General features: G+C 41.1%; 1 protein-coding gene across 1 annotated transcript in view; it reads right to left on the bottom strand.

Annotated features, from left to right (window-relative positions):
- LOC124141338 (26S proteasome non-ATPase regulatory subunit 1-like) overlaps positions 1-24,064 on the bottom strand; it is a 257,574-nt gene extending 233,510 nt beyond the window's left edge. Inside the window, exons 1-17 of the mRNA XM_046509314.2 lie at positions 23,957-24,064; positions 21,941-21,984; positions 18,457-18,530; positions 17,980-18,043; positions 17,401-17,506; positions 16,913-17,055; positions 16,372-16,434; positions 15,571-15,714; positions 12,892-12,960; positions 12,065-12,240; positions 11,729-11,795; positions 8,814-8,951; positions 7,665-7,753; positions 7,349-7,427; positions 6,212-6,311; positions 2,120-2,193; positions 520-580 (exon numbers count right to left, since the gene is read on the bottom strand). Coding sequence (XP_046365270.2) covers positions 520-580; positions 2,120-2,193; positions 6,212-6,311; positions 7,349-7,427; positions 7,665-7,753; positions 8,814-8,951; positions 11,729-11,795; positions 12,065-12,240; positions 12,892-12,960; positions 15,571-15,714; positions 16,372-16,434; positions 16,913-17,055; positions 17,401-17,506; positions 17,980-18,043; positions 18,457-18,530; positions 21,941-21,984; positions 23,957-23,981 — 1,516 coding nt within the window. The 5' untranslated portion in view covers positions 23,982-24,064. The remainder of the gene's footprint in view (positions 1-519; positions 581-2,119; positions 2,194-6,211; positions 6,312-7,348; positions 7,428-7,664; positions 7,754-8,813; positions 8,952-11,728; positions 11,796-12,064; positions 12,241-12,891; positions 12,961-15,570; positions 15,715-16,371; positions 16,435-16,912; positions 17,056-17,400; positions 17,507-17,979; positions 18,044-18,456; positions 18,531-21,940; positions 21,985-23,956) is intronic.
- Positions 24,065-27,577: the final 3,513 nt, after the last annotated feature.

Raw genomic sequence — 27,577 nt, 5'->3', positions numbered from 1 at the left:
TTAAAATCATCTGCCAGACAGTCGGGCAGGTGGAGGGAAATGTCATGCAGCCCGTCTTAAAAGTTACCAGCCACGGGCAGGGGGCAGGCGGGCAGGCGGGCAGGAAGTTATTTCAGACTCTGCACCTAATGATACAATATTTGTATCTTGACTAAAAGTATTGCGATGTTGGCTGTATCATTACACCCCTAGCTAAAGATTATCTCGCTACATTTCAGAGGCTGATGCAGGACTGTGGAAAGTGGGGTGCACATAAGCCCTAGTCACAAAGTGATGAAGTGGCTGAGTGAGTGAGTGAGTGAATATGGTTTTACGCCGCTTTTAGCAATATTCCAGCAATATCACGGCGGGGGACACCAGAAATGGGCTTCACACATTGTACCCATGTCGGGAATCGAATCCGGGTCTTCGGCGTGACGAGCGAACGCTTTAACCACTAGGCTACCCGACCGGATGAAGTGGCTGAAGGCACAGTTAACATGGAAGACATGTGTGTGGATCTGCCAGTCAGCTACCTACCTTGTCTGGCTGTTCCCATGGCTGCAAGACCCACACCTAAACACCCTCCATGACGGACCATCTGAAAACACAACCATCCTTCATGATCCTGACAGTGTTGAGACAATGGCAAGTATTGGTGATAGAAACAGAAGAGACGAAGGTAGGTACTACATCTAACATGCCAGTCCAAATCATCGTGAGCCTGTAAGTAGGTGGGTCCAGGTGATACAGTGACAGAAAACATGAGTACTTATCAATGCCGTCAGAGGTGAGGTGAGCTGAAAATGGGTTTAACATCGCGTCCAAGATTATTGCACTTCTATAGCCACGTGCATGCACGTGTGTGTGGGGGGGACTGCGTGTACTAGTCCAGACTAATGCCTATTTATGGTGCTAGCTCACTGAGACACCATGCTGCAGTTTAACATTAATACCCCATTCAGACACAGTATACTGACGCCGAGTCGACCAGTCCATGTTTTAGCCCCTATATGCCGTGAGCCAGACAGGGTAACAAGAAGTGCCATATTTTAACATCTTTTGGTATGACACGGGCAGGGATCAAACCCTAGACCTTTGGCTCCAGACGGATGCTCCACCACAAGACCACGGAGGCGATCCAATGCCATCAGAGCATGATGACATGCAGTGAGGCAAGTCACAGAGTCTGACATCAAGATCAAATTCACAAGAGTGAGAGTGATTCCATAAAAGGGGTTTACTGCCATAGTCACTAGAAGCAGAGCTATACCTTGGCAACCCAGCCCCACCTGGACCAGGCAATCAGTGGTGGACGGTAGGAGCAACAATCCTGGCTACACACAACAGTCTGATACAAGCTGACATTTATTCCCCTCAGCAATTGTGCCCTGCAAATTCCCAGTTTAGTGACCCCTAATAAGTACTTAGGTTGAAAATACAGAAACACCAGGAATTCCTTGTCTGAGTGTGAGTGAGTTGGGTTTAACGCCGCTTTTAACAGTATTCCAGTTATATCGCGGAGTGTCAGCTCAATGTCGGAGGAAAGCCCGAAGCGATGCAGGTCTCAGACGTTTACCACTTCGGTGAAACCCACGAGCACGGGTATGGTGCTGACAAACCTAGAAACATAATTGGGGCGAACCGGGATTCGAACCCACAATCATAGGTTTCTGGCGTGCCCAAGGGACGCAACTCTGCACTGCGAATCGCGGCACCTTAGACGACTGGGCCACCCATGCCCCCATTCCTTGTCTGAATACTGAGAAGAGACTCCTAGTACACCTTGCTTGTACTAACAGACAACTAATGGGGATCTGGTGTTGACACCTGGTGTTCCACCTGGTGGGTTGTGGATATTGTAACAATCAATCAACATCCAAGATTTGTTTATTTGTCTGTTGTTGAAGCCGCACTAAGCAATTTTCCAGCTATGAGGGCGGTCTGTAAATAATCGAGTCTAGACCATACAATCCAGTGAATGATATCATGTGCATCGATCCATGCAATTGGCATATGATGACATGCATCAATCAAGTCTGTGTGCCTGACCCCCGATCCCATAAGTCACCTCTTACGACAAACATGGGTTGCTAAAGACCTATTCTAACCTAGCCCTTCTCGGGTTGATTGTACTTACATCTGTAGAAGCTTCTTTCAACTGGTTGAGAAGGTAGTCTGTTATTTCCCCTCCATGGTTGGCATGTATAAGGCCTGGAGGCAGAATTCAAGCGTATGTTAGAGACCGTACCAGTTCATCAATCAGTTCAAACAGTACTAAACTAAAGAAAAGACAATTGCTATTCTAGTCTAGGACTGGGACGAGTCCAAATTTACTACCCTGGTACCCACTGTGGGTCTCAAGAGTTGGGAACACAATGTATAACTGGGAATAGTTTAACTGTAGTCCTGGCAAAAACTGTTTAGATACATGTATGAAACCAGAGACCATATAATAGGTATACAGTCTCTTATGAAACGATCAAATCCTGCGTACACTGAAGATGACTGAAGCTTTATCATTACTCAAACATATACAAGTCAAAAGGAATGTGTGCATCATCATAAGGAATGGGAACATTAGCGACTTGTAGTGTAACCACTGAGCTCTAGTGAGTTTTTGTCATTAAACAATATGTCACGTGACTAACCACGGGTCCGGTTAGTCCTGTGGGTACCCGGGTCTGACTCAGGACCCACCTGACCCGAGTACCAAAGTACCCGGGTTACCCGTCCCAGCCCTATTCTAGTCATATTAAATTTAAGACAAAACAGACATCCAACATATTCAGCACATATACAAATGTATTTTGTAGGGTAAAAATATCATTCATACTTCTCCTGATTGATACTAATTGCTTATATCATCTCATTTCCGAAAGGTAGAAACTTCCTGTGCTGTGTTCCCGGACAACAGAGAAAACATCTCACCCAAACACACCCCTGATCCAGCAGGCGCACCAGAGCCAAGTGAGCAAGACAGGTAACTCGTCACTTTTTTTCCTCCTACCTAACAGTCCGAAAACACATCAGTGGAGAGAGGGGATGGCTGGGAGGGTTCTCTAGCGTATGAGTCAGGATAAGCATCAATAATATTTTTACCCTAAAAAATACATATTTTACCTTAACCTGACTGACACAAATTGCTTGAATCTGACAGAAGGTGGTGGGTTCCACCTGTATGTGTGATATTTGTGACCTGTCCTATAACCCCATGGGAACATGATTGATAATCTGCATTGATTTTCGCCTTCTATTTGTGAAAAAGAGAAGTAAATCTGTGTGGGATTTTAAGGTATACATGGCTACAGAAAACTTGATTACCTTAAACGATTAAAGTGTTGAGAGCAGGGCAATAAACTTAACATAATTGTTATCACTCATGTTCTGAATTATAATGTCTCAGTCGTTGGTTGTGGAACAGAAACCTGACGTCCACAAGTCTACGAGATTGCAGGTGAGTGTAATCTTTATTCATCTTCTTGAAGGAACCATGAGTTGTTGTGCACTTTCTAGAGGTCCAAACTGATGAATGCCAGATAGCTCTGAGATACGTATTTGCCCTCCAGAAGCATCCTTCCATGATCGTCGGGACAGAGCAGTTACCATGGAGAGCTAAGGTAGAGGCTATGTCTGCTCAGTATGCTCTAAGAACAACTGCTCTCATCCAGAAGGAAATGGTTGTTGTGGAGACTTCTGAAGAAGCATTCCTTAAAAAGGGAATGAAAATTGGATTGTGTCCTGAATGTCCTCTGCTCCAACGGTGGAGGAGAATGCTGGGACATGGCATTGTCTGTCAGGTTGACCAGGCAATTGGTTTCTCGAGATGAAGTCCCATGTCAAGCCAAGATGGGCTGATGCATGAATACCGCCGTCAAATCTAGTGCAGCTATATTCAATCAGATGTATCTCACACATTCTGGCTGCCGTGGCTAGTGCCAGAAGACAAAGGGTCTTTTGAGTTAAATGTTCCAAACCAGCTTGCTGAAGAGGTTCGTAAACATCACTGGTAAGATGTAGCTCTATATTTAGGTCACAAGCTGAGGCTCTAAATTTCTGCCATTCTGTTCTACACTGCATGACATAGTCAGAACTGAACTGAAAGCTATTCAATCAGATGTATCTCACACATTCTGGCTGCCTAGGCTAGTGCCAGAAGACAAAGGGTCTTTTGAGTTAAATGTTCCAAACCAGCTTGCTGAAGAGGTTCGTAAACATCACTGGTAAGATGTAGCTCTATGTTTAGGTCACAAGCTGAGGCTCTAAATTTCTGCCATTCTGTTCGACACTGCATGACATAGTCAGAACTGAACTGAAAGCTGCCAGATAGTAGAATCTTTAAGATATCTTGTGCCTCCTAAGGGGAACAAGTTATCTGCTACTTGTGGTTGGTTGGTTGGTTTTGTTGTTTTACGCCGCACTCAGCAATATTCCAGCTATATGACGGCTGCTACATGTGGAGAAGTCGCCTCAGGTGATGTAAACCCTTTAAAATTATTCTGAACTTTTTTAAGGTAGTTTCCTGTTTAATTCTTTCACGTTGTAAACCAAATAAATATTTTCGTTTTCATTCTTTTTAGGGACCTGGAAAAGCCTGGAGTACTAGCCGGGACTGATTTCATAGAGCTAGCCCACTGAGATACCAGTGAGGGAGTGAGTGAGTTGGGTTTAACGCTGCTTTTAACAGTATTCCAGTTATATCACAGTGTGTCAACTTAATGTAGGAGGAAAGCACAAAGTGATACAGGTCTTAGAAGTTTACCACTTCGGTGAAACCCACGAGCACGGGAATGGTGCTGACAAACCTAGAAACATAATCGGGGTGACTTGGGATTCGAACCCACTATCATAGGTTTCTGGCGTGCTCAAGGGATGCAACTCTGCACAGCAATTCGCGGCACCTTAGACGACTGGGCCACCTGTGCCCCCCTGAGATACCAAGTCACAGTTTCACATGAATACCCTACTCAGAAAAGGTATATTAACTCCAAGCCTAGCAGTCCTTGTTTCTGCCCCTAAATGCCAAGCGCAAGACTTGGTAACAAGGGGTGCCATCTTTTAACTAAAGTCTTTGGATCAAACCCCGGACCTTTTCCACAGATGGAGGCGGTCACTACCTTTCAGGAATTGAGATGAGCAATTAGTGTGAGTCAGGATGAGGTAAAATATAGGAATATTAATTTACACCCATCAGTAAATGCTTGTATATAATCTGGTGGGGCAAACCAGTTGATAACCTGGGAGTTGGGATGAACTCCACATTGACCAGTATTTCAGTTGTTGCAGCTTACTGTAAGGGAAAGCCTGAAGTGATGCAGGTCTTAAACGTTCACCACTTTATTAAAACCCACAAACACGATATGTGCCGTCAAGCTGAGAATCATTAGGGTGAATCTGGGTCTCTGGGAGTCACAATAAGTGGATTGTTATTTCAGTTAGCTCTCACTACAAGCGTGAGTCACAATAAGTGGATTGTTATTTCAGTTAGCTCTCACTACTAGCGTGAGTCACAATAAGTGGATTGTTATTTCAGTTAGCTCTCACTACAAGCGTGAGTCACAATAAGTGGATTGTTATTTCAGTTAGCTCTCACTACAAGCGTGAGTCACAATAAGTGGATTGTTATTTCAGTTAGCTCTCACTACAAGCGTGAGTCACAATAAGTGGATTGTTATTTCAGTTAGCTCTCACTACAAGCGTGAGTCACAATAAGTGGTAGTTATTTCAGTTAGCTCTCACTACAAGCGTGAGTCACAATAAGTGGATTGTTATTTCAGTTAGCTCTCACTACAAGCGTGAGTCACAATAAGTGGATTGTTATTTCAGTTAGCTCTCACTACAAGCGTGAGTCACAATAAGTGGATTGTTATTTCAGTTAGCTCTCACTACAAGCGTGAGTCACAATAAGTGGATTGTTATTTCAGTTAGCTCTCACTACTAGCGTGAGTCACAATAAGTGGATTGTTATTTCAGTTAGCTCTCACTACTAGCGTGAGTCACAATAAGTGGATTGTTATTTCAGTTAGCTCTCACTACAAGCGTGAGTTACAATAAGTGGATTGTTATTTCAGTTAGCTCTCACTACTAGCGTGAGTCACAATAAGTGGATTGTTATTTCAGTTAGCTCTCACTACAAGCGTGAGTTACATACTTGGTGCCTGAACAGTTAGCTCTCACTACAAGCCTGAGTTACATACTTGGTGCCTGAACAAGTCTCTACAGACTGACTCACCTAAAGCAAACAGCCCTCCCCCCTCTGAGTAGGACGAGCCGGGACTGGTGTCCTTGGGTAAATAGGAGGACATCAGTTGTAGAGCTTCCTTTTCATGTCCCTGGGGAAACAGAAAGCATTCTAGAGTCCTAAACTTCATCAATCAACCAAGGACACTTTATGGGAATAGCTGGAAAGGTTAATATGAAGTAGAATCAAGTGACATCAATACTTTACAATGGAATTCTCTTTACATAATTGGCTCAAGACTCCTTAAAGTAAAGAGGAGTGAGTATGGTCTTACGCCGCTTTTAGCAATATTCCAGCAATATTCCAGCAATATTCCAGCAATATCACAGCAGGGGACAGCAGAAATGGGCTTCACACATTGTACCCATGTGGGGAATCGAACCTGGGTCTTCAGCGTGACCAGGGAACGCTTTAACCACTATGCTACAGCACCACCCCAAAGTAAAGAGGGAGACAATGTTCCACAAATAAACTTGGAAACTTGTTGTACAGTTGGCAATGACTTGCTTCTGATACAGGTGAGGTGAAATGGGGTTTAACGTCGCGTCCAAGATTATTGCACTTATATAGCCACGTGCATGCACGTGTGTGTGTGCCGGGGTGCTTGTACTAGTCCGGACTGATGCCGATTTATAGTGCTAGCTCACTGAGATACCATGCCGCAGTTTAACATGAATACCCCACTCAGACACAGTATAGCCGACCAGTCCTTGTTTTAGACCCTTAATGCCGAGCGTCAGACAGGGTCACAACAAGTACCATAAAAGAGGCGTTCCTTCTGATACAGAGCACTTCTATCATGAATTGGTGGTTCCACACAACTGCCCACGCAGCGAATTGCCAACTCATTTAAAAAGAGCCCTACAAGACCAAAAGACTTTCAAGCGATATACTTTGAAATGTTTCAAAATGTTGACCAAGCAGTTTTCCTATTGATAAGTGCAAAAATGTTTGCCAATTCACTAAATAGTCAAGGAGTATCTTAATGGCTCGGTCGTATTAGAAATAGCTCCTGCAGCTTGTCAGGCAGCCACACTCTGCAAGTGGACCTGATATGTCAGCCCAAGTAGGTAGGGAAATCTGCCAGAGGCATCTGTATGGACCAAGTTGAATGGAGTTCTCACTTACCTTGTGAATGACACCTAAACTGGCTGTTGCTGTAAATTTGGCCCAGTTGGTGGCTCGAGAAAGCCAGTCAAGGTTATCTCTGAAAAATAACAGTTTGTTATATCCGTCAATTCGGTATAAGCGTGTTCATTATAAACTCGTTTTATGTATCTTGGAAACATATCTGCTGAGACAACCATGGAATGCTAAAATGAAATGAGGCGCATCAAGGGTTTATCAAGACAGAACCCCCAACCAAAACTACTCCTATATATCAGTAGGAAATTCATTATTTAGTGCTTTTCCTGTTTCTGTCAACTACCACAATCGCACTCACCTGAGAAACTGATCTGATGTTGTGCCGCAGTGCATGAAGGAGTTTGCAATCACAGTTGCAGAATGACACACAGAGTTTCTCACTGCATCCTACAACAAACCATTGTCACATACAGTACTCGGGCATTCTGCTGGTAAGACAGGAAAATATTCTTGAAGTCAGAGAGACATTCTTTATTTCCTCCATATGGTGTAATGATTACAACAGGCATATTACATCTGTACATGATCACAGATGGACAAATACATAACATATTTCATCCATGTTAAAGACAAATAGAATCGCACTGTCATTAGTAGATCATGTAGGTGTAGATTAAGTGACATCTAAGTGCGTTCGTGAATGATGCCAAATTTGTATGATTACCTTCCAAGTACATTCAAGTCCCGTTAATCTGACATGATTGGTTGCATATGATTATGTCGAATTAACGAAATTAAAGTTCGTGATAAAAAATCGGACAACTACACGATAGATAACAATACAAACACTAATTGTTCATTAATTGTTTATTGTTAAGCAAGTCTATCTCTGCAACCGTTGTAATATGCAGCTACCAGCCAACTCGTCTCGCATAAAAACACAGGCTGTGTACTCACGGGCAGATGACCACGGAGTACGCTGATCACTCTGTTAATTAACGAGACTAATTAATGAGTGATTTCGGTAATTCATTGCAAATTAGGTGTGTCGGAATTGGAGTGCGAGACTGTCGGATTGACGGGTCTAATATAGCACCGATTTAATTGGATCCCATCATTTGTGTCGGATAAAGCCAATTGTCAGATGAACGAGTGTCAGATTAACGAGATTTCACTGTATTTGGGTCTGTTCATTGTGTGAAGTCTGTACTAGCTCCAAATAAAAACGAGATGTCTGTGTGTTTTAGCATTTCAAATTTGTCCAACAAGTCCAAGAGGAAAGAGAATTCATACATTTCTATCAATGCATGTCACAATGTAGTATTAGGTGATGGTCATAATTGTAACCAAGTTTGTTACTAACCGAGAGATATGTTACGTTTTGATGACACTCACTACAAAGTCAAAGAGTAGATCCGTATTCCTGATGTTGAAATAGATTTTTCACATATCAACACATTCTTGCATTCTTGGAAAATTAGTAAGGTGTATAGGTTCTCTTGTTTACCTTGGTGTTTTTGAGTATGAGGAGGTCAGACTTGTTGTTCTTGATGAGGAACTGGAGGTGGAGGTAGATGGTGGTTTCTCCTCCCAGGATGGTGTGGATCTTTGTCAGCTTATCCTGCAGCAGCTTGTCACTCTCACTCTGCACAATACAAGTCTTTGTCACTTAACATAGTACTTCCATATCTTTGAATAGAACATCTATATAATTAAACAACACCTCCATGTCACTAAACAACACCTCTGTATCTTTAAATAGTACTTCCATGTCTTTAAACTTGTACATTTTACAATAAATTGTATATAACACTTATCCTATCTCACACTATGCATTTCTCTTTCTTCTTTCGATCCAAAGTGGAAAATGTGCTAAAACAAAGGTTTCCAGCTTCTTAAAAAACAATTCACACGAACACACCTAGCATCACCATGGTCACCTCCCAACAATCTGGGTCATGCATGCTTTTCCTGCCGGTTGACCCACATTCGCTGAACACGTGGTCTCCCCAGCCAACTCACTCTCTTTCTAGAGCTTACTAGGCTTGAGGAATTGTGATACGGGGATGGACAGGTGGGCATATAGCGTGTGAGATAGGCTAAGTATCATAAATATACAACTTTTATAAAATTTACAATTTTTTAAACTTATCCTATGTCACACAATGCATTTATCCCACAGTGGGGCACAACTCCCCAGTCTATAAAGACAACAACTGTAGGATATACACGACGCAGCTGGAGCTAGTAGTGATACAAAACCATATGAAGTGACACTGTCTAGTGTCCTAAGTCAAAGCTTGTGGAGAGGGATGAAACACTCCAGAGTGTTGTGACCCTGGTACGTGAACAGAGGACTACTCATGACGACAGACACAATATGTGTAGCATGTTCGTACGTGAGTGAGCGTAATTGTAAAGTCAAACTAAACAATGTACGACTTATAATCGATTCAGAATGTATCCGGCCAATCGACTCTACAAGACAGGTGTATCACTAACTCCCATGGTCAATAGGACCAACCAACTTGACATCTCTATTAACGCTTCGTCAAAACCTTCAATCACTGCTTCGATGATTGAATCAATAGGTCTAGACAAGCAGAGGAACGATCGACGACATCCATAAAGGATCATCGATCCGCTACCCATCAACACATGCCCAAAGCAGAGGTAACGACAATGAAGATCGAAGTCTCTACCAGATTCTCAGTCTGGGAGAACGCAAAACAATTATAACAAACTCAAACAATCACGCCAAGGTTAATTATATCTAGAGGGAGACGTAAAACAAGGAAACTGGGTCGGGCATACGTCTCACTATCTGCGCACATGTGTCTTGGAGACTTGGTGTGTGAGAACCAAAGGCCCACATTGATGCAGATCTTAGACGTCAGTCACAGAGATGTCTCTGGAGGGATCTGGATGTGAAAATCATTGGGGATGAAATCCCATTGTAGGCACAGAAAAACTTTTCCATGCACTCTGTTGACATCTAAAGCATGAATCTCGCTCACTCAAGCAGCGGTCGCTAGAGCCAGAAGAAAGATAGTATGCGGCGTAATGCGTTCCAACTCCTTCTTGGCAAGAGGTTTGTAATCACCAGAAGTTAGAAGTTTGATGTTTAGATCCCTGGTCGGTGGTCGGAACCGAGATGACTGGTCTACCAACTTGTAAGACTGAATTAATGCTTGCTGTTCAGCAACCATAGAGATCTTTGTGCTGTTGTAGTAGCAACTATGGAATTGATCGCAGACCGCTAATGACCCTTAAGCTTAGTTGACGACTGGAGATGGTGGACCTATTCAGCATTTGTTGTGGAGACCCAGTGGCTGGTGTAAAATAATTGGTCGGAGGTAGAGTTGTCCTCTCCTGGTGAGAGCCAGTGCAGATGTCAAGAGGATTTGTTGCCATTGCCGGAGAGAAAGAGATTCTCTGAGTGCCAATGGAACAAGGTTTTAAATCTTCATCCAACAATCCTGGGGCACGAACATCTTGCCTTGGCATCTGTCAAAGAGGGCCCCGGTAATCTGAGTTTGGATGTTTAGGCGTTGACAATCCAACCGAGTTGATGAAGAAAAGAATGTCGAAAGTGAAGATGTAGGAGAGGAATGCCTGGACCTTAGTTGGCCTGAATTCCAAGACGATGCCTCGAACATGTAGGTAATTGACCATGAGCTTTGTGAGGAGGGTAAATAGCCAGTAAATAGTCGGATGGTGATTAGAAAGAGAATGAGTTGTTTGGGGAGACCACGTGTTCAGCGCGTGTGGGTCAACCGGCAGGAAAAGCATGCATGACCCAGATTGCTGGGAGGTGACCATGGTGATGCTAGGTGTTTTCAGGTGAATTGTTTTATAAGAAGTTGGAAATCCTTGTTCAATCATGTTTCCACTCCGGATCGAAAGGAGAATGAGAAATGCAAAGTATGAGATGGGATAAGTTTAAACATATAACATTTTGTCACTAAATTACACATCCATCTCACTAAACAATGCCTATATGAGATAAAACATCCCTTCCACTTCATCAAACAACAATATGGTATCACTGAACTAAAACACTCTGGACTAAAGACCGATAGTTAAAAATAGCTGTAGCAGTGAGAATGCAAGAAATGAAGTGCTTAATCAGTGACAAATGACTCCAAAAGAAATCACACTTAAAACAAGTACCTGTCATTCTTACACCTTAAGTGATATTAGTGGCCATCGATTTGTAAAGTTACACCTAGGCCACAGTTAACTGCTGCAGGTATTGATGGGTGCGAGGACATACAACCATGATTAACCCTGAGAGTAAGTCTTCCCACTAGTCATACATCAAAATGACATCAACAGCCACCCAATCCCCAACTGAGGCCTTGTGTGAGATGGCGTGAACCCATACTGGGCCCTGGAATCCTGTAGTGATGCAGAACCTACCAAGCTGCTGACATCAGGAACCGATGGAGCTGTCTTTGCTGCTGCTTCATCAGTCTCCATTGAATCTCTGGAAAAACCAGTAACACAGTTTAATATGAAGCTAGTCAAGTGGGAAAGTCACACTTCTTATACATATTCACTTTACTAAACTGATGTAACTTCATTAAAAATATACTTCCCGTCTGTACAAAATGACAGTTGATCAAGAAACTAAACCTTGCATGGATCATTGCTCTTATCACTGGTTTGTCTGGTCCCAAGCTGATGATTCATAGTCCAGGTTATGAGGCTGGAATATTGCTCAGAGTGGCGTTAAAAACAATCCACGCCGCCTACCCTTCTTTTGGCTCCTCCTTGGTTTCCTTGCTTGTCTCCTCCTTCTTCTTGGCATCAGGAGTGACGATGGGGATGGGGGCGGCAGCGCGAAGTGCAGACTGGATCTGCTGGAGGAACTGCTGGGTCGCACTCTCATACAAGTCAAACGCTATCTGATACGACATCAACACTGAGTCCTGCAACACAATACAAGGGGTATTACAGCTTTGTGTTTTACACTGTTGTGAACAAGAACTTCAGTCACACTGTGGCATGCCAAAATAATGTGGAAAACCTGAAGTGTTGGAGGGTCCCAGAGATGTACCAGTTTGGGGAAACCACGAGAAAAGAATGCTGCTGACAAGCCAATAAATCTAACCCATGATCATTGGACCATGCCATGCATAGGGTAAGAATCTCTGTAGACTCAGAAGAGTGTCCCCAAAGGGTAGAATGACAGCAGAGAAAACATTAATACTGATATTGAGTGAATAATAAAATCATAGCACTGTCAGTAATATCCCCAGCTAATAACAGCAGGAGACACTGAGAACGTCTCAAAAGGCAACAGTTTCACCACTCTGATACCTCATTGCCCTGTGCAGCAAATCATTTTTCTTTACTTGTGTTGATGACCTTTGTAGATGGCAACTGATTTGTATTGTGATTACCCAGATTTAAAATTAAGATTGATACTTCCCCCATCCCACCATGGACCATGCATTTGAAGGTTTCCCTTAAGTATTATTATCAAACTTTCAAGCTAAAACAAAGTTCTGCTGTTTCAAGAGTAATATCATTTCTCTTTTGTTTCTTATCCAACCAATAACAGCCCAACCATCCCTTACCTCGTCTCCTCTGATAAGTTTCTCCAAAATGTCTGCTACCGACTGTGGATCGTCCAGGAAGATGTAGCACTGAAACACAGATGAAGGACATAGTACCATGAACAACACCAGCCAACTTCCATGTGATCACAACTCTATGACATATAACACATAGCATAGTAAAAGCTTACATACGATGGAACCTTGCAGTAGATGGTGGTTTCTGTCAATAGAGTTGAATACAGATATCTTGCCACACTAATCTGAAGCAGTGTTCAGACTAGAAAGGTTTGGACTAACAAGATCAGCAGAGTCTACACACTAACCATGTGCTCACAGGGTGTGGACATGATGGACTGTCAATGTAGGCAAGGATTTACAGACTAGAAAGGTTTGGACTAACAAGATCAGCAGAGTCTACACACTAACCATGTGCTAACAGGGTGTGGACATGATGGACTGTCAATGTAGGCAAGGATTTACAGACTAGAAAGGTTTGGACTAACAAGATCAGCAGAGTCTACACACTAACCATGTGCTCACAGGGTGTGGACATGATGGACTGTCAATGTAGGCAAGAATTTACAGACTAGAAAGGTTTGGACTAACAAGATCAGCAGAGTCTACACACTAACCATGTGCTCACAGGGTGTGGACATAATGGACTGTCAATGTAGGCAAGAATTTACAGACTAGAAAGGTTTGGACTAACAAGATCAGCAGAGTCTACACACTAACCATGTGCTCACAGGGTGTGGACATAATGGACTGTCAATGTAGGCAAGGATTTACAGACTAGAAAGGTTTGGTCTAACAAGATCAGCAGAGTCTACACACTAACCATGTGCTAACAGGGTGTGGACATGATGGACTGTCAATGTAGGCAAGGATTTACAGACTAGAAAGGTTTGGACTAACAAGATCAGCAGAGTCTACACACTAACCATGTGCTAACAGGGTGTGGACATGATGGACTGTCAATGTAGGCAAGAATTTACAGACTAGAAAGGTTTGGACTAACAAGATCAGCAGAGTCTACACACTAACCATGTGCTCACAGGGTGTGGACATGATGGACTGTCAATGTAGGCAAGAATTTACAGACTAGAAAGGTTTGGACTAACAAGATCAGCAGAGTCTACACACTAACCATGTGCTAACAGGGTGTGGACATGATGGACTGTCAATGTAGGCAAGAATTTACAGACTAGAAAGGTTTGGACTAACAGGTAAGCAGAGTCTACACACTAACCATGTGCTCACAGGGTGTGGACATGATGGAATGTCAATGTAGGCAAGAATTTACAAACTAGAAAGGTTTGGACTAACAAGATCAGCAGAGTCTACACACTAACCATGTGCTCACAGGGTGTGGACATAATGGACTGTCAATGTAGGCAAGGATTTACAGACTAGAAAGGTTTGGTCTAACAAGATCAGCAGAGTCTACACACTAACCATGTGCTAACAGGGTGTGGACATGATGGACTGTCAATGTAGGCAAGGATTTACAGACTAGAAAGGTTTGGACTAACAAGATCAGCAGAGTCTACACACTAACCATGTGCTAACAGGGTGTGGACATGATGGACTGTCAATGTAGTCAAGAATTTACAGACTAGAAAGGTTTGGACTAACAAGATCAGCAGAGTCTACACACTAACCATGTGCTCACAGGGTGTGGACATAATGGACTGTCAATGTAGGCAAGAATTTACAGACTAGAAAGGTTTGGACTAACAAGATCAGCAGAGTCTACACACTAACCATGTGCTCACAGGGTGTGGACATAATGGACTGTCAATGTAGGCAAGGATTTACAGACTAGAAAGGTTTGGTCTAACAAGATCAGCAGAGTCTACACACTAACCATGTGCTCACAGGGTGTGGACATGATGGACTGTCAATGTAGGCAAGGATTTACAGACTAGAAAGGTTTGGACTAACAAGATCAGCAGAGTCTACACACTAACCATGTGCTAACAGGGTGTGGACATGATGGACTGTCAATGTAGGCAAGAATTTACAGACTAGAAAGGTTTGGACTAACAAGATCAGCAGAGTCTACACACTAACCATGTGCTAACAGGGTGTGGACATGATGGACTGTCAATGTAGGCAAGGATTTACAGACTAGAAAGGTTTGGACTAACAAGATCAGCAGAGTCTACACACTAACCATGTGCTAACAGGGTGTGGACATGATGGACTGTCAATGTAGGCAAGAATTTACAGACTAGAAAGGTTTGGACTAACAAGATCAGCAGAGTCTACACACTAACCATGTGCTCACAGGGTGTGGACATGATGGACTGTCAATGTAGGCAAGAATTTACAGACTAGAAAGGTTTGGACTAACAAGATCAGCAGAGTCTACACACTAACCATGTGCTAACAGGGTGTGGACATGATGGACTGTCAATGTAGGCAAGGATTTACAGACTAGAAAGGTTTGGACTAACAAGATCAGCTATGTAGACAGACCAACCAGGTGCATACAGGGTTTGGATTGACATGGTAACATGATTCTGGCAAACAATTTTCAAAACTGAAATAACGACATTTTACAGACATTAGACCTTTGTGGTCTTCGTAGCTGAAACGTTAACGTTAGTTGTATAACTCTGCAGGCAAATACAGTAATTCTATAAAAGCCTACAGCCAAGCAGTAGATGCTCATCAGCTCTCTGTGTTATTTACCTGACAAACATTGATGTAGTCAGCCGTCTCCAAGCTCATATACAGCTTTGTGAGGACCTTCAGGATGGTGCAGCGGAACTGTCTGTTCTGGATGAGGGCCATGCACACTTTGAATGCATATGACAGCATGAATGGGATATCATCCTGCAACAGAACATGCTGATGGAGAACACATTCACACAGCTGACCGTCCACACCACAAAACAGTATCAACATGGCTGGCAGAAACTTTTAAAAAATTTTTTAGAACACTTCAAAATCTAGCATATCCTAAGAGCAACTGATTTTTGCGAGTATTACCAGACAGTCCACATCTGAATGATATGCTACGAGACATTGATACTAATGCCTTGGCTTACACACAAAGTTTGGAATATGTGCAGTGGCTTCAAAGCAAAGCATGCTTGTCACTCAGACAGCTGCAAAAGTGAATCCTTCAATCCCAGAATGGCTGATCTGTCAAAATATTCTGTTGTTCGTTTGTATGTTTGTCAACGCTGCAATATTCCAGCTACATGATGGTGGCCTGGAAATAATCAAGTCTGGATAAAAAACTCCAGTGATTGATATTCTGAGCAAAGATCCATGTCACCAAGATACAATGGCCATAATGACAGCCCAGTCATTGAGGCTGACCTCCCGATCCATTCGGTCGCCTGTTACGACCAGCATAGGCCGCTGGGGACCGGTTCTAAGCCAGAATCCACACAGCGTGATCTGTTAAAAAAACATGCCAACATTTCAAGGGCTGCAAAAAAGCTCTGTATAATCCAGAATTGAATGTGGAATGGCTATACTTACAGACTTCAAAATTGACTGTTCAAATATATCAATTCTTCTTGTCTCCAAAGAAATGCCAAGGGCCTGTAGGACAAAAATCAAATATAAACTATATCAATGCTTGTTACAAAGGGACCAAATATGTGCAGAAAAGAAGAAGCTCCTTTAAGGTTACTGAAGTCTGCCAGTAAAATGTCAAACAATAGCAATGATAATGCCTAACATAATCATAATGTGTGCTGTTTAAAAGGTTTCAAGAACACTGTTGATGTTGTCTGTTGTTTAACGCCGCACTCAGCAATATTCCAGCTATGTGATGGCGGTCTGTAAATAATCGAGTCTGGACCAGACAATCCAGTGATTGACATCATAAGCATCGATCCACGCAATTGGGACACAATGACATGTATCAAACAAGTCAGAAAGCCTGACCACCCGATCCCATTAGTCGCCTCTTACAACAAGCATAGTCGCCTTTTACAGCAAGCATGGGTTGCTGAAGACCTATTCTACCCCGGATCTTCACGGGTTACAGAAAGGGTTCACATCATGGGTTGTGCACCTGTTTAAACTGCTTATCATCAAAGCATCTCTGGAACATCCTGTTGACGACAGCCTCCAGCCTTGGGTCAATGGGCTTCTTGTCCTCTTCCGCACATTCAGCATTCTCGACACACTGCTTGGTGTAATGATCGATGCACTTGGCTGCAAGGCAGAATTGATCTCATTAGTGAGTGGAGTTTTGTTCTATTCCTGGCAATAATGCAACCATATCAAAACAGGGTATGCCACAAAAGCTTCATATGTGCACCTGATGGAACTAAGACCCAGGTCTTCAGTGTGACACATGACACTTTAACAACCAGGTTACCTCACTGTCACTGATAACAGGAACTCTCAATGTATGGAATCAAAGCTATTTCATTCATAAATGAAACATTAACAAATCAAAAGCAACTTCAGATAAAATGGGGAAGTCACTTATAACTACAATATCACACACTGAGGGTATACAGTTCATGACATAAATCACTTAAAATCAAAACCTACCAATTGTTGTTTCCACAAATTCTGATGTGTCATTAACATTGAACAGATCCCCTGCACCCAAGGCATAGGTCAAGGATTCTTCAAACGCTCCAAGATGGTAATAAACCTGGAAAATAAAGAATCAGTGAAGGCAGGTGGGCAGGCAAGCCAGCAAGATGGGGTATACCCAGGGGACAGTGATGATGCTTTGATAGTCTTGGTTGGGTTGTTTGTTTGTTGTTTAACACACTCAGCCATACGCCAGCTATATGACATCCGACAGTGGTCGGTAAAAAATCAAGTCTTACTGAAGACCATTCCAAGCCCTGATCTTCGATAGTCTTTTGGAGATAATCTGGTACTAAGTGCATTTTACAAAATCAAAAAAAGGCACTCAGATTTATTCAGTTTGAAATAGTTAGCCATACATTAAATATCATACTGCAGCAGTTAACATCCATGGCCCCGTTCCACAAAGCGATCTTAGGGCTAAGGTGATTGTAACTCCCATTCTTTAACACTGACTTACGACAGTCGTACAGCTAAGATTGCTTTGTGGAACGGGGCCCAGTAGCCACCATGATCAAAAAGACAACAAACCTTTGATGCCACAAGAGCAGCCATTTCTCGATTCTTGAAGCTTGCATCTTCATAGAGAACCTCTCTGTAACACAACATGAAGACTTCCTGTTAGAAACACACCGGCTCTATCACCACACAGGGAGGGTCACAATAACATGCAGCCGACAGATGTACTGACAATAACACCAGGTCTCCATTCATTATTTACAGTGTTTAGAAGTCACATAATGGCCCTTCAACCAACCCCACAGACTGCGAACTGGGGCAAAAGTATACAGCATTTACACCTTATTTTACTGAAGCTGTATGCAGCTGCCAATAGACACACTTCACTACTGCTGCATGTTCTATACATTAGTGAAACCCTTATAAATCATCAAACCTTTCAGTCAACTCACTGTGTTCAAGTATATTAACAAATTGACATGATCAAGTTAGAACATGATCTAAGCTTGTGCTGCATCTTTCTGTTTGCCCTGGGACACGAAGACTTACATTTTGTCAACAGATTCAGATATCTCAGCCCAGAAGACGTCAACAATCTTGTTTAGTTTATCCAAAGCAAACACCTGAAATTGAAAATAAAATATGGAATTTGAAATGAATGAGCCATGGGTGCAGTAAATGAGGTTTAACAACAGTATCTGGGTTATACTGCCATGATTCCAGACACCGATGTGGAAGAAAGGCCCAAGTCCTGCTGGTCTCAGACATTTGGCAAGAAGAGGTTGGACTTGGTGGTGAAGGCCCAAAGACAATAACCATGATTATGTTACAGATATGGAATGTGAAACTCTATATATGATGTTTGAAACTCTACATGTCCAAGGGACGATGCATACCGTATTCGACGTAATAAGCGCCCACAGCGATATTTGCTAATATATTGGCTAGTCAACAATCCCAATTAGCATCCTTTCCGATTGATCAATGTACACAAGACATATTTATTCACGTATAATATGCACTTGTGTGTTATATGCAGCCTTAATGATGGGCAATTAATTTCTTGAACAATATATCTATCGTGTATAATATGCACAGATTCTACTTTCATAGCATTTCAAGCTGTCAGCATAAACCACAAAATTTACAATCTTTCAACTGTTTTTTTTTCTCTTACCAAAATTAGATTCAAATAAGAGCCCCCTATTTCTAATTTTGAGAGCGCCCTGGCACATATCTGCTTATTACATCAAACACGGTAACTATAAACAGTATGCAAATATATCAAGACAAAATCAATGCATAAGTTAACAAGATTTGACACTGTTGACACCCTGGACAAGTGAACTACATCATAATGACAAGCAACATGTTCTTGCCTGACACAGCCAGCCTTAATGCATCTATAGCTTGGTGACCTGTATACTAGGGCTGGGACAAGTCCAAATTTACTACCCGGGTACTCAACCCCCTATTACCCGACCCTACCCGGGTACCCACTGTAGGTCACAAGAGTTGGGAGCACAAAGTCTAATTGGGAATAGTTTAACTGTAGCCCTGGCAAAAACTGTTTAGATACATGTATAAAACCAGAGACCATATAATAGATACATGGTCTCTTATGAAACGATCAAATCATGCATGCACTGAAGTTGACTGAAGCTTTATCTTTACTCAAACATATACAAGTCAAAAGGAATGTGTGCATCATCATAAAGAAATGGGAACATTAGCGACTTGTAGTGTAACCACTGAGCTCTTGTGAGTTTTTGTCATTAAACAATATGTCACGTGAATAACCACGGGTCCGGGTAGCTATGTGGGTACCCGGGTCCTTCTCAGGACCCACCTGACCCGAGTACCCGAGTTACCCGTCCCAGCCCTACTGTATACAATGGTAAATCATCTCGTCGGGGACAAACCAGTGACTAACAGTAACACAAAAAGAATGATATTGGTAATCCATTGGGGTATGGTGACAATATTCAGACACCTCACTGTCAGTCAATGTCAGCACTCAACATCACGTCCACCTGATCCCATTTCTGTCAGCTGTGGTGCTGGGGACCTGTACACTACACCACCCTGAACCCCCACAGGGGATCATCAAATCAGTTAGGAACACTATAAGCAAAATCCAGCTCATCCCCAATATTATTTTCAAGCAAGTTGTTCCATGACATTGCTACATTCAGGTCCAGTGAGTGTATCACATTGTGTTGGGTAGATAAGGGGGGGTAGCCTGAAGTAAAGCACGTCTCAGACGTTTATCATTTTGATGAAACACATGAGAATGGGTTTGGTGCTGACAATGCTAGAACATAATCAGAGCGTACTTGGGATTTGAACCCACAATCATAGGTTTCTGGCACCCTGAAGGAAAACTGCATGGCAAATAAGCGCAGCTAAAATTTAAGGTAACTCCTTTCAACAGGTCGCACATGAACAAGTTTCCACTTGTCTCCACCCAGTATATGATAAATTGCTGAACATTGTAGCCCCCGATGTCCTGACCTTAAAACTCAGTGAGTGAATCAATGTTGTAACTATGCCACAGCAGCTTGTAGTGAGTGAGTGAGTGAGTTGGGCTTAACACCGCTTTTAACATTATTCCAGTTATATCACGGCATGTCAGCTTCATGTGAGAGGAAAGCCCGAAGTGATGCAGGTCTCAGATGTTTACCACTTCAGTGAAACCCACAAGCACGGGTATAGTGCTGACAAACCTAGAAACATAATCGGGGCAAACCAGGATTCAAACCCACAATCATAGGTTACTGGCGTGCCCAAGGGACGCAACTCTGCACAGCGAATCGTGGCGCCTTAGACGACTGGGCCACTCGTGCCCCCCACAGCAGCTTGTAAATACTTGACTCTGGACCAGGGCAAACCAGAGTCTAAGTAAAAGCTTCAGCAACAGTTCTTGGGGTGCAGTAACATGCAATCAGCCAAGTCTCTTCAATCATAGACGATGATTCAAAATGTATGCGTAAAAAAATATGAATAATTATTAGTGTAAATGAATCAAAGTACAGAGTATTATTTTTCCGACTGGATGTTATGCATGTAGACTCTACGTTTCTGGCACCCTGAAGGAAAACTGCATGGTAAATAAGCCCAGCTAAGCTAAGACTCTATATATGGAGACAAACTGTTGTTATATTCGTGTTTCTTTTTTCAGGTCTATCACGGTTACTCAAGTACGGATTAAATACCGGAAGCCATTGTTTCTGTTACTGTTATTGCATTACACGCGGACGGTTTGGAGTTCAAAGACATTTCACGTGTGATCTTACAACAATCTGAGATGAGTATTAAATAACATGCACCTGGATAAAATGTATCATGAATGTTATTGTTTACAAACACACACACATGTACTGCAACAGGAAAATAAATCCCATCAGTATATTGGTCACTTTATTTGCATTAAAGCGCTTTTTAGGGAAATTCTTCATGAATTTTTATGTAGCCAAAGTTTACCCTGCACTGAATCCGGGCTAGTGGTACATCAAGGATCGTAATGTCTAGGAAACACTGTATATTATTCCTGGTAAATATTAGTTTCAGATACAATTCTTCCAATCATTGATTCAAAAATATTTTATTAACCGAATCTCTGGTAGATGTCAAGAAAACGTGTGTACAGCTGATTGCTGTTTCCGGTTTACTTTACAAGTAAATACACACGGTAATCTTATCAACTGCATGTATAACAGTGCCTAGCAGAACAGGAATAACAATTTAAATGGTAAATCAACATGTCTAGTGATTTTTTATGTCAAATGTCAAATTTCAAATTTGTACTAAGTTTGTTATCACCAATTATGCCAATTGGTTTACCTGATTAGCTAAAGGGGTATGATGTAATTGTTTCTGTAATTGTAACACTCGAAAGCATTTTTCAAAAATACTGAATCCCCAAGATAGGGGTGTGCATTATACTTGGGTGCGCATTATACTCAAGAAAATATGGTAAACATCATGTTTCATAAACAAACAGCTGTGAATAATTGACATTATTATTTCTTACCTTGAGCTGTGGTTCCTGTTCATCAAGCAGAGACAGGACTCCACCTGTAAAATAATAACAACATCATCAAAATATATGAAAAATCTATCTCTCTCCTTTTGCAGTGAGTATAGTTTTACACCGCATTTAGCAATATTTCAGCAATATCATGGCTGGAAGAACAGAAATGGGCCTCACACATTGTACCCATGTGAGGAATCAAACCCAGGTCTTTTAATAGCATGACAATGGAAACAGTTTAAGCACAAGGCAACAGTTGCTAGAGGACATATGTTGGGATGAAGGCACTGTGAAACAAGCATGAAAAAATATTGAAAAGATCATAACGATAATGATAAGTGCAATTAAATGTTATGAGTTAGTGAGTGTGGTTTTATAGCAATATTCCAGCAATATCATGATGGGGAACACCAGCAATGGGTTTAATACATTGTACCAATGTGGGGAATCAAACCTGGGTCTTCAGTGTGATGGGTGAACACTTGAACCACTAGGCTACCCCTATTTATATATATAAATTGTAACAGAATAAAACAACTAAATCAGTATACCTTATCTGAAATCAAGCACGAAAGTTGAGGGAGTCTTATCATAATCTTAATGTTAAAACTTGAACGAAGGGGTTCCACAGTCCCTAGATTCCCATCTATTCAACCCTCTGTGAAAACACAGGAATTAGCATTAAATTCTGTTATACTCCAACACCTCAAAAATCACCTGTGAATAATGGAAGAAGGTTTGCCAACAATTCAACGCAATCACTTTCACTTATCACCTAATTAGCAGAGATTAGCATCAGTGTAGGCTGGGTTTGCAAACAAGAAACCTGTGAACTTGACTTAATTTGAGTTGATGTAAGATATCCACAATAAATAAGGGCTATTATCTTTTGAAACAAACAGTGGTAGACATTAATAACATATAAAACAGAAAATGGCCATCACAAAATTATCCTTGTTGCATACAAGACATCATTTGTTTCTTTGGACAACAATGAACCCCTACAATGATGACTCCAAGACATGGGAGGATAGGACAACCCTTTATTAATGTAGCCCCACATTTCACTTGGTTGGTTTCCCATTCACAGATATCTCTGGTGTGATTGGTCCTTGGGGTTTGTTGCTGAAGGATTGGAATATAGGGACCACCTAATGTTTGGGTTTTTTTCACATTAGGGTTAAGACAAAAGGCCCTTTTACTTTCATTCTGTAATTGTTATCATGATTATACACATATATCTTCATACAGATGAATCTGTGTATATATTGTATTGATTGTCCTCTGTTTTACTAGGCTAGTCTACCCTATCATTAGAACATGAAAATGAGAGGCAACGTATAAATATAAATAATTATTTATATAATGATCAGTACCTACACTCAATATGCCAAAACAGTAATAGACTTGTCTGTATTATATACCTGTATACAATCTTCTTAATTTACAATTGGCTATGAGTAGTTTCTTTCATAACCTTATCAAAATGTTCACCAGTATTAGTGATCCCCAAATCTCTTGTTTTCATTCAATTAACAGCATGATCCTTCGTCTTTGTCTGTACATAGGCTACAAGATTATAATAATAAAACAATGAAATATTCAAGTAATAAATTTTATATCATGGAAGAGTGAAAACACCAATTTCCATTACAAGACCCATCTTCCAAACATTAGCGCCAAATTAAATTGATTTGAACCGCTACGTGATGGCACACCACATATGTATTAACTCGATTTAACTCTTTAAACCCAACATGAAAAAAAGCAAAGGTGTGTCATTTTGGGGTCATTTTATATACCAGATTCAGTGTGGTAATTAAACTACTTATAAGTAACATAAAGTAACGTTTTCTCATTTATATTGCGTGTACACAATCAACTTTATAACTTGTGACTAAGCGAAATTGAAACGTCGAGTGCGTACTAACAACGTTTTCTCTGATATACTGTTACCAGAGACGGTGGGTGTTAATTTATCACGATTGGGGATATTGCCATGTGAAGAGAATCTACCTGCTGAAGTGATATTCATCTTCATCTCGTCAGTTTTCAATAAATAACCATGAAACGCTTTCACAAGTCACTGTTGTTATTCCCGGCGTGAGTAAAGCGGAAGTTCATAATATACTAGCATCCAAACAACTAATATGAGGACGGTTCGTTTAATTTTAATAGTGGTAATGTTTCATAGCATTCATTTTTAGAATATGATGAAACTATTTATTCTGATATGTACAGAATAATAGAAAGATATTGTTCAATAAAATTACCATTGTCTCCATAATTAGTTGGAATATCTGAACATATTAATTATTAGTCGTCTTCAAAGAACTTTATTCCGAAATACCGCCTTTTCCGAGATTACTGTTTCCAACATTTTTGCTGGCATTTCAAAATAAAAATATACATCACATGTGGTGTGTCATTGTAAATCAGATTTAAAACAGGGACCCATATAAATAAAGATGTATTGATTCTGTCGACGGATATTTGTTAAAGTACGCTTTGGTACAAAATATCCCCGGAACAAAAAACGAAACTAGGATTAGTAACAAATCCGAAAATGTGATTATCATCTCTCATATTTCAATATGTGGTCTCAGTCATCTCTTATAATTCCTTTTTTTAACCCAAAGTATTTTAATGACATAATGAGATTAATTTCTTATGTAATATTCTGATAAATGGAATAGGTACAAACTTAAAAAGCAAACACTTTTATAAAAGGGAGCGTTTTGATCAATAAATGACCATAAACCTGTTATCTTTAATATTTCAATAAATTTCAATAAATTTTACTAAACAGGTTATCTATAATATTTCTGCTTTGGTCACGAATGTCTCAAGCTTGAGTGATGAAAGTATCAAGCTTGACTTTCACAACGAGTATGGCCAATTGCATGCTCAGCGGGTCCCAAGTTTGGCCTTGATTGGACCATAGACCATATACCGGTATACGCATTCGTCACCACTCGCCTCTTCCCGTAACCTGCAATTCGCTATTCGGCTTGTCCCGGAATAACAAGATTGGTCACGAATGCGGTACATGGTCTCTGATTGGACTCACTGTTGTTTCCGCATTGTCTTCCGTGGCTTGTCGGTCACATGACCCCGAAACTACCCGCGTTAGCTGCCAAAAGTAGACATCCACAGCCCCAGATATTTGTATTTTTTTAGAAGCACAAAAGTGATTACTTAAAACGCTTAATGATTGTTTGTACTGGTGTTTAATTGGGATGACCCCATGTGCTCTCTAGTCAGAGACCATATGGTCTCTGCTCTACTGTCTAAGATTGTGCTTCAAATTCTGCATTGCACACAGGTTATGGTGGAATGAATGGTTATCTTCATTACTCACTAAAATATACAGCAGTTTGAAGGGAAAGACATGTTGAGATGCGACTTTCTGATTTATCCTACAACGCACCAACAAATACATGGAAAATCCATATCAGCCCTGCGGGGATGTAATAGGGGTCCTCACTCACTGGTTATTACACCCCTGTGATATGACCGTCTCTGTGATGGCACTATATGCTCATATCATCATCATCTTCCCGACGCAAGAGAGTTAACTGACTCTAAAACTCTAGTTTCCACCCTTGCCGAACTAGGCTGGAATTTCTGGGCTCGATTGTGGCTATTATGAGTGGCTATTATGAGTTATGTCCCTCCTATTGACCAATCAGATTCCACCTCTCATATCACTTGCATTGTTATTAAAATTATCTTACTTCGCGAATTGCATCAAAGTACGTGATCACCTTGATTTAAAACATGAACACATTTGGAAAATATCTGTTGACACCGAGCTGGCTGTAGACATGCTTGCAAATCCCGCAATCGACCGAAATCTGCACGGTAGTATACGAACCGGATTTCGATTTCGTTACGCGATTTTGATTGGACTGTGCATAGACTCGTTAGTCCAGCCAAAATATAACTCCATAATTCCAGCCTAGTTCGGCAAGGGCGAAAACTGGACTTTTAAAGCCAGTTAACTCGCTTGTCTCGAGAAGATGCATACTGTTGACAGGTATATGATAAACCAGTATATCTATCGAAATGTGAACGGTATAGTCATTGTGTATACAAGTATATCTATCGAGATGTGAATGGTATAGTCATTGTGTATACTAGTATATCTATCGAGATGTGTATCGTTTCGTCATTGTGTATACTAGTATATCTATCGAGATGTGTATCGTTTCGTCATTGTGTATACTAGTATATCTATCGAGATGTGTATCGTTTCGTCATTGTGTATACTAGTATATCTATCGAGATAGTATCACGGCAAAATAGGAATCGCTCTTTCTACTCCTATACAAGCATGTACTAGTACCCAAAGTTTGTTTTAGACTTGTATTTGTATTTATTTTATTTCAATTTAGTTATTCAGGACTTTTAGGCGGAATTACAGTTAAGCATACATTTCTTTCTAGGATTTTAAACATCTTTAGTCATGTTAAGAATTTAAATACCTTTAAACTTATTTAGAATTTAAACTTGTTTAAATAAAGAACATATCAAATATGGATAAGATGTATAATATACCAGTATATTGAAATTATATGTGAAAATCAGTTTCACAGGCACCTGCACTACACATGTACTAACAGGACTTACTACAAACCTGGTACAATATTTACATAAACATGTACAAATACACCAAGCAAAATACATATATTTTGATAGGTCTGACAAACATTTAGTATTTGTAGTAGACATGATACAAACCTTTCTAGACAGGAATTGTTGTGATAAATCGGAGGTAAATAGCGGCGTCTAAGTTCCAGTGTACACAAGAAGGAAGTTGTATTCATTTTTAACATAATTAAACCCACAACGTTCATAAGAAGTACATAGTCTGTTTTCAACATCTACCCCAGTTTTTCCCCCTTTTTCTATTTCCAGATTTGTATATCTGATGACTGCTTTATGGATAAATACCCCCACCCCACTATGTTTGCCCTCATCTCTTAAAAAAAGAGGAACAATGGCAAGGATGGCAAGGCCGTAGTTAACTTCTTTTGAAAGGGGGGACCAATTTTTGTACAACTATCACTTGCCCCTAACTTGTATTTTCATGATTCAAATAAAATTGTTTTCTATAAAAAATCCGGGGGTGGGGGGGAGTGGAGAGGGGGGCACTCCGGGCTGGCTACGGCTCTGAATGGGACGGTGAAAAGTCCAAGTAGTTATGATACAAGTACAACCATGTCTCCAACAGGCCAACACAAGTGTAGGAGGAGAGTACAAGTCTCAAGTGTTGGTAGTTGAAATGTCTATGTGATGACAGACAGTTCCAGGAAAATAGTGAGATGTGTATGTATTTGGCAATTACAGGTCTGTTTTTACCACTTTGAGGTTTTCCCAATCGTTGAGCCCTCTGAAATGTATTGGGGTCCACTTTATTCTCGGTATCATTGTGTTTATCTGCTAGCGCCGCGACATCCTCCTTTGTAACATACTGTTCTTGGGTAACAGTAGTAATATCCCTCCGAATACTGCGCACAGCATCTTTAAGTTCACATAAGTCTCTTACTGCACCCTTGATTTCCCGAGCCGTCTGGTAGCCTTGTGGTTAAAGTGTTCGCTCGTAACGCCGAAGACCCGGGTTCGATTCCCGAC

Source organism: Haliotis rufescens, unplaced genomic scaffold, assembly GCF_023055435.1.
Source record: "Haliotis rufescens isolate VD_foot unplaced genomic scaffold, xgHalRufe1.0.p SCAF_25, whole genome shotgun sequence".
Taxonomy (NCBI): Eukaryota; Metazoa; Mollusca; class Gastropoda; order Lepetellida; family Haliotidae; genus Haliotis; species Haliotis rufescens.
This window is presented reverse-complemented; position numbering and strand designations above follow the sequence as displayed.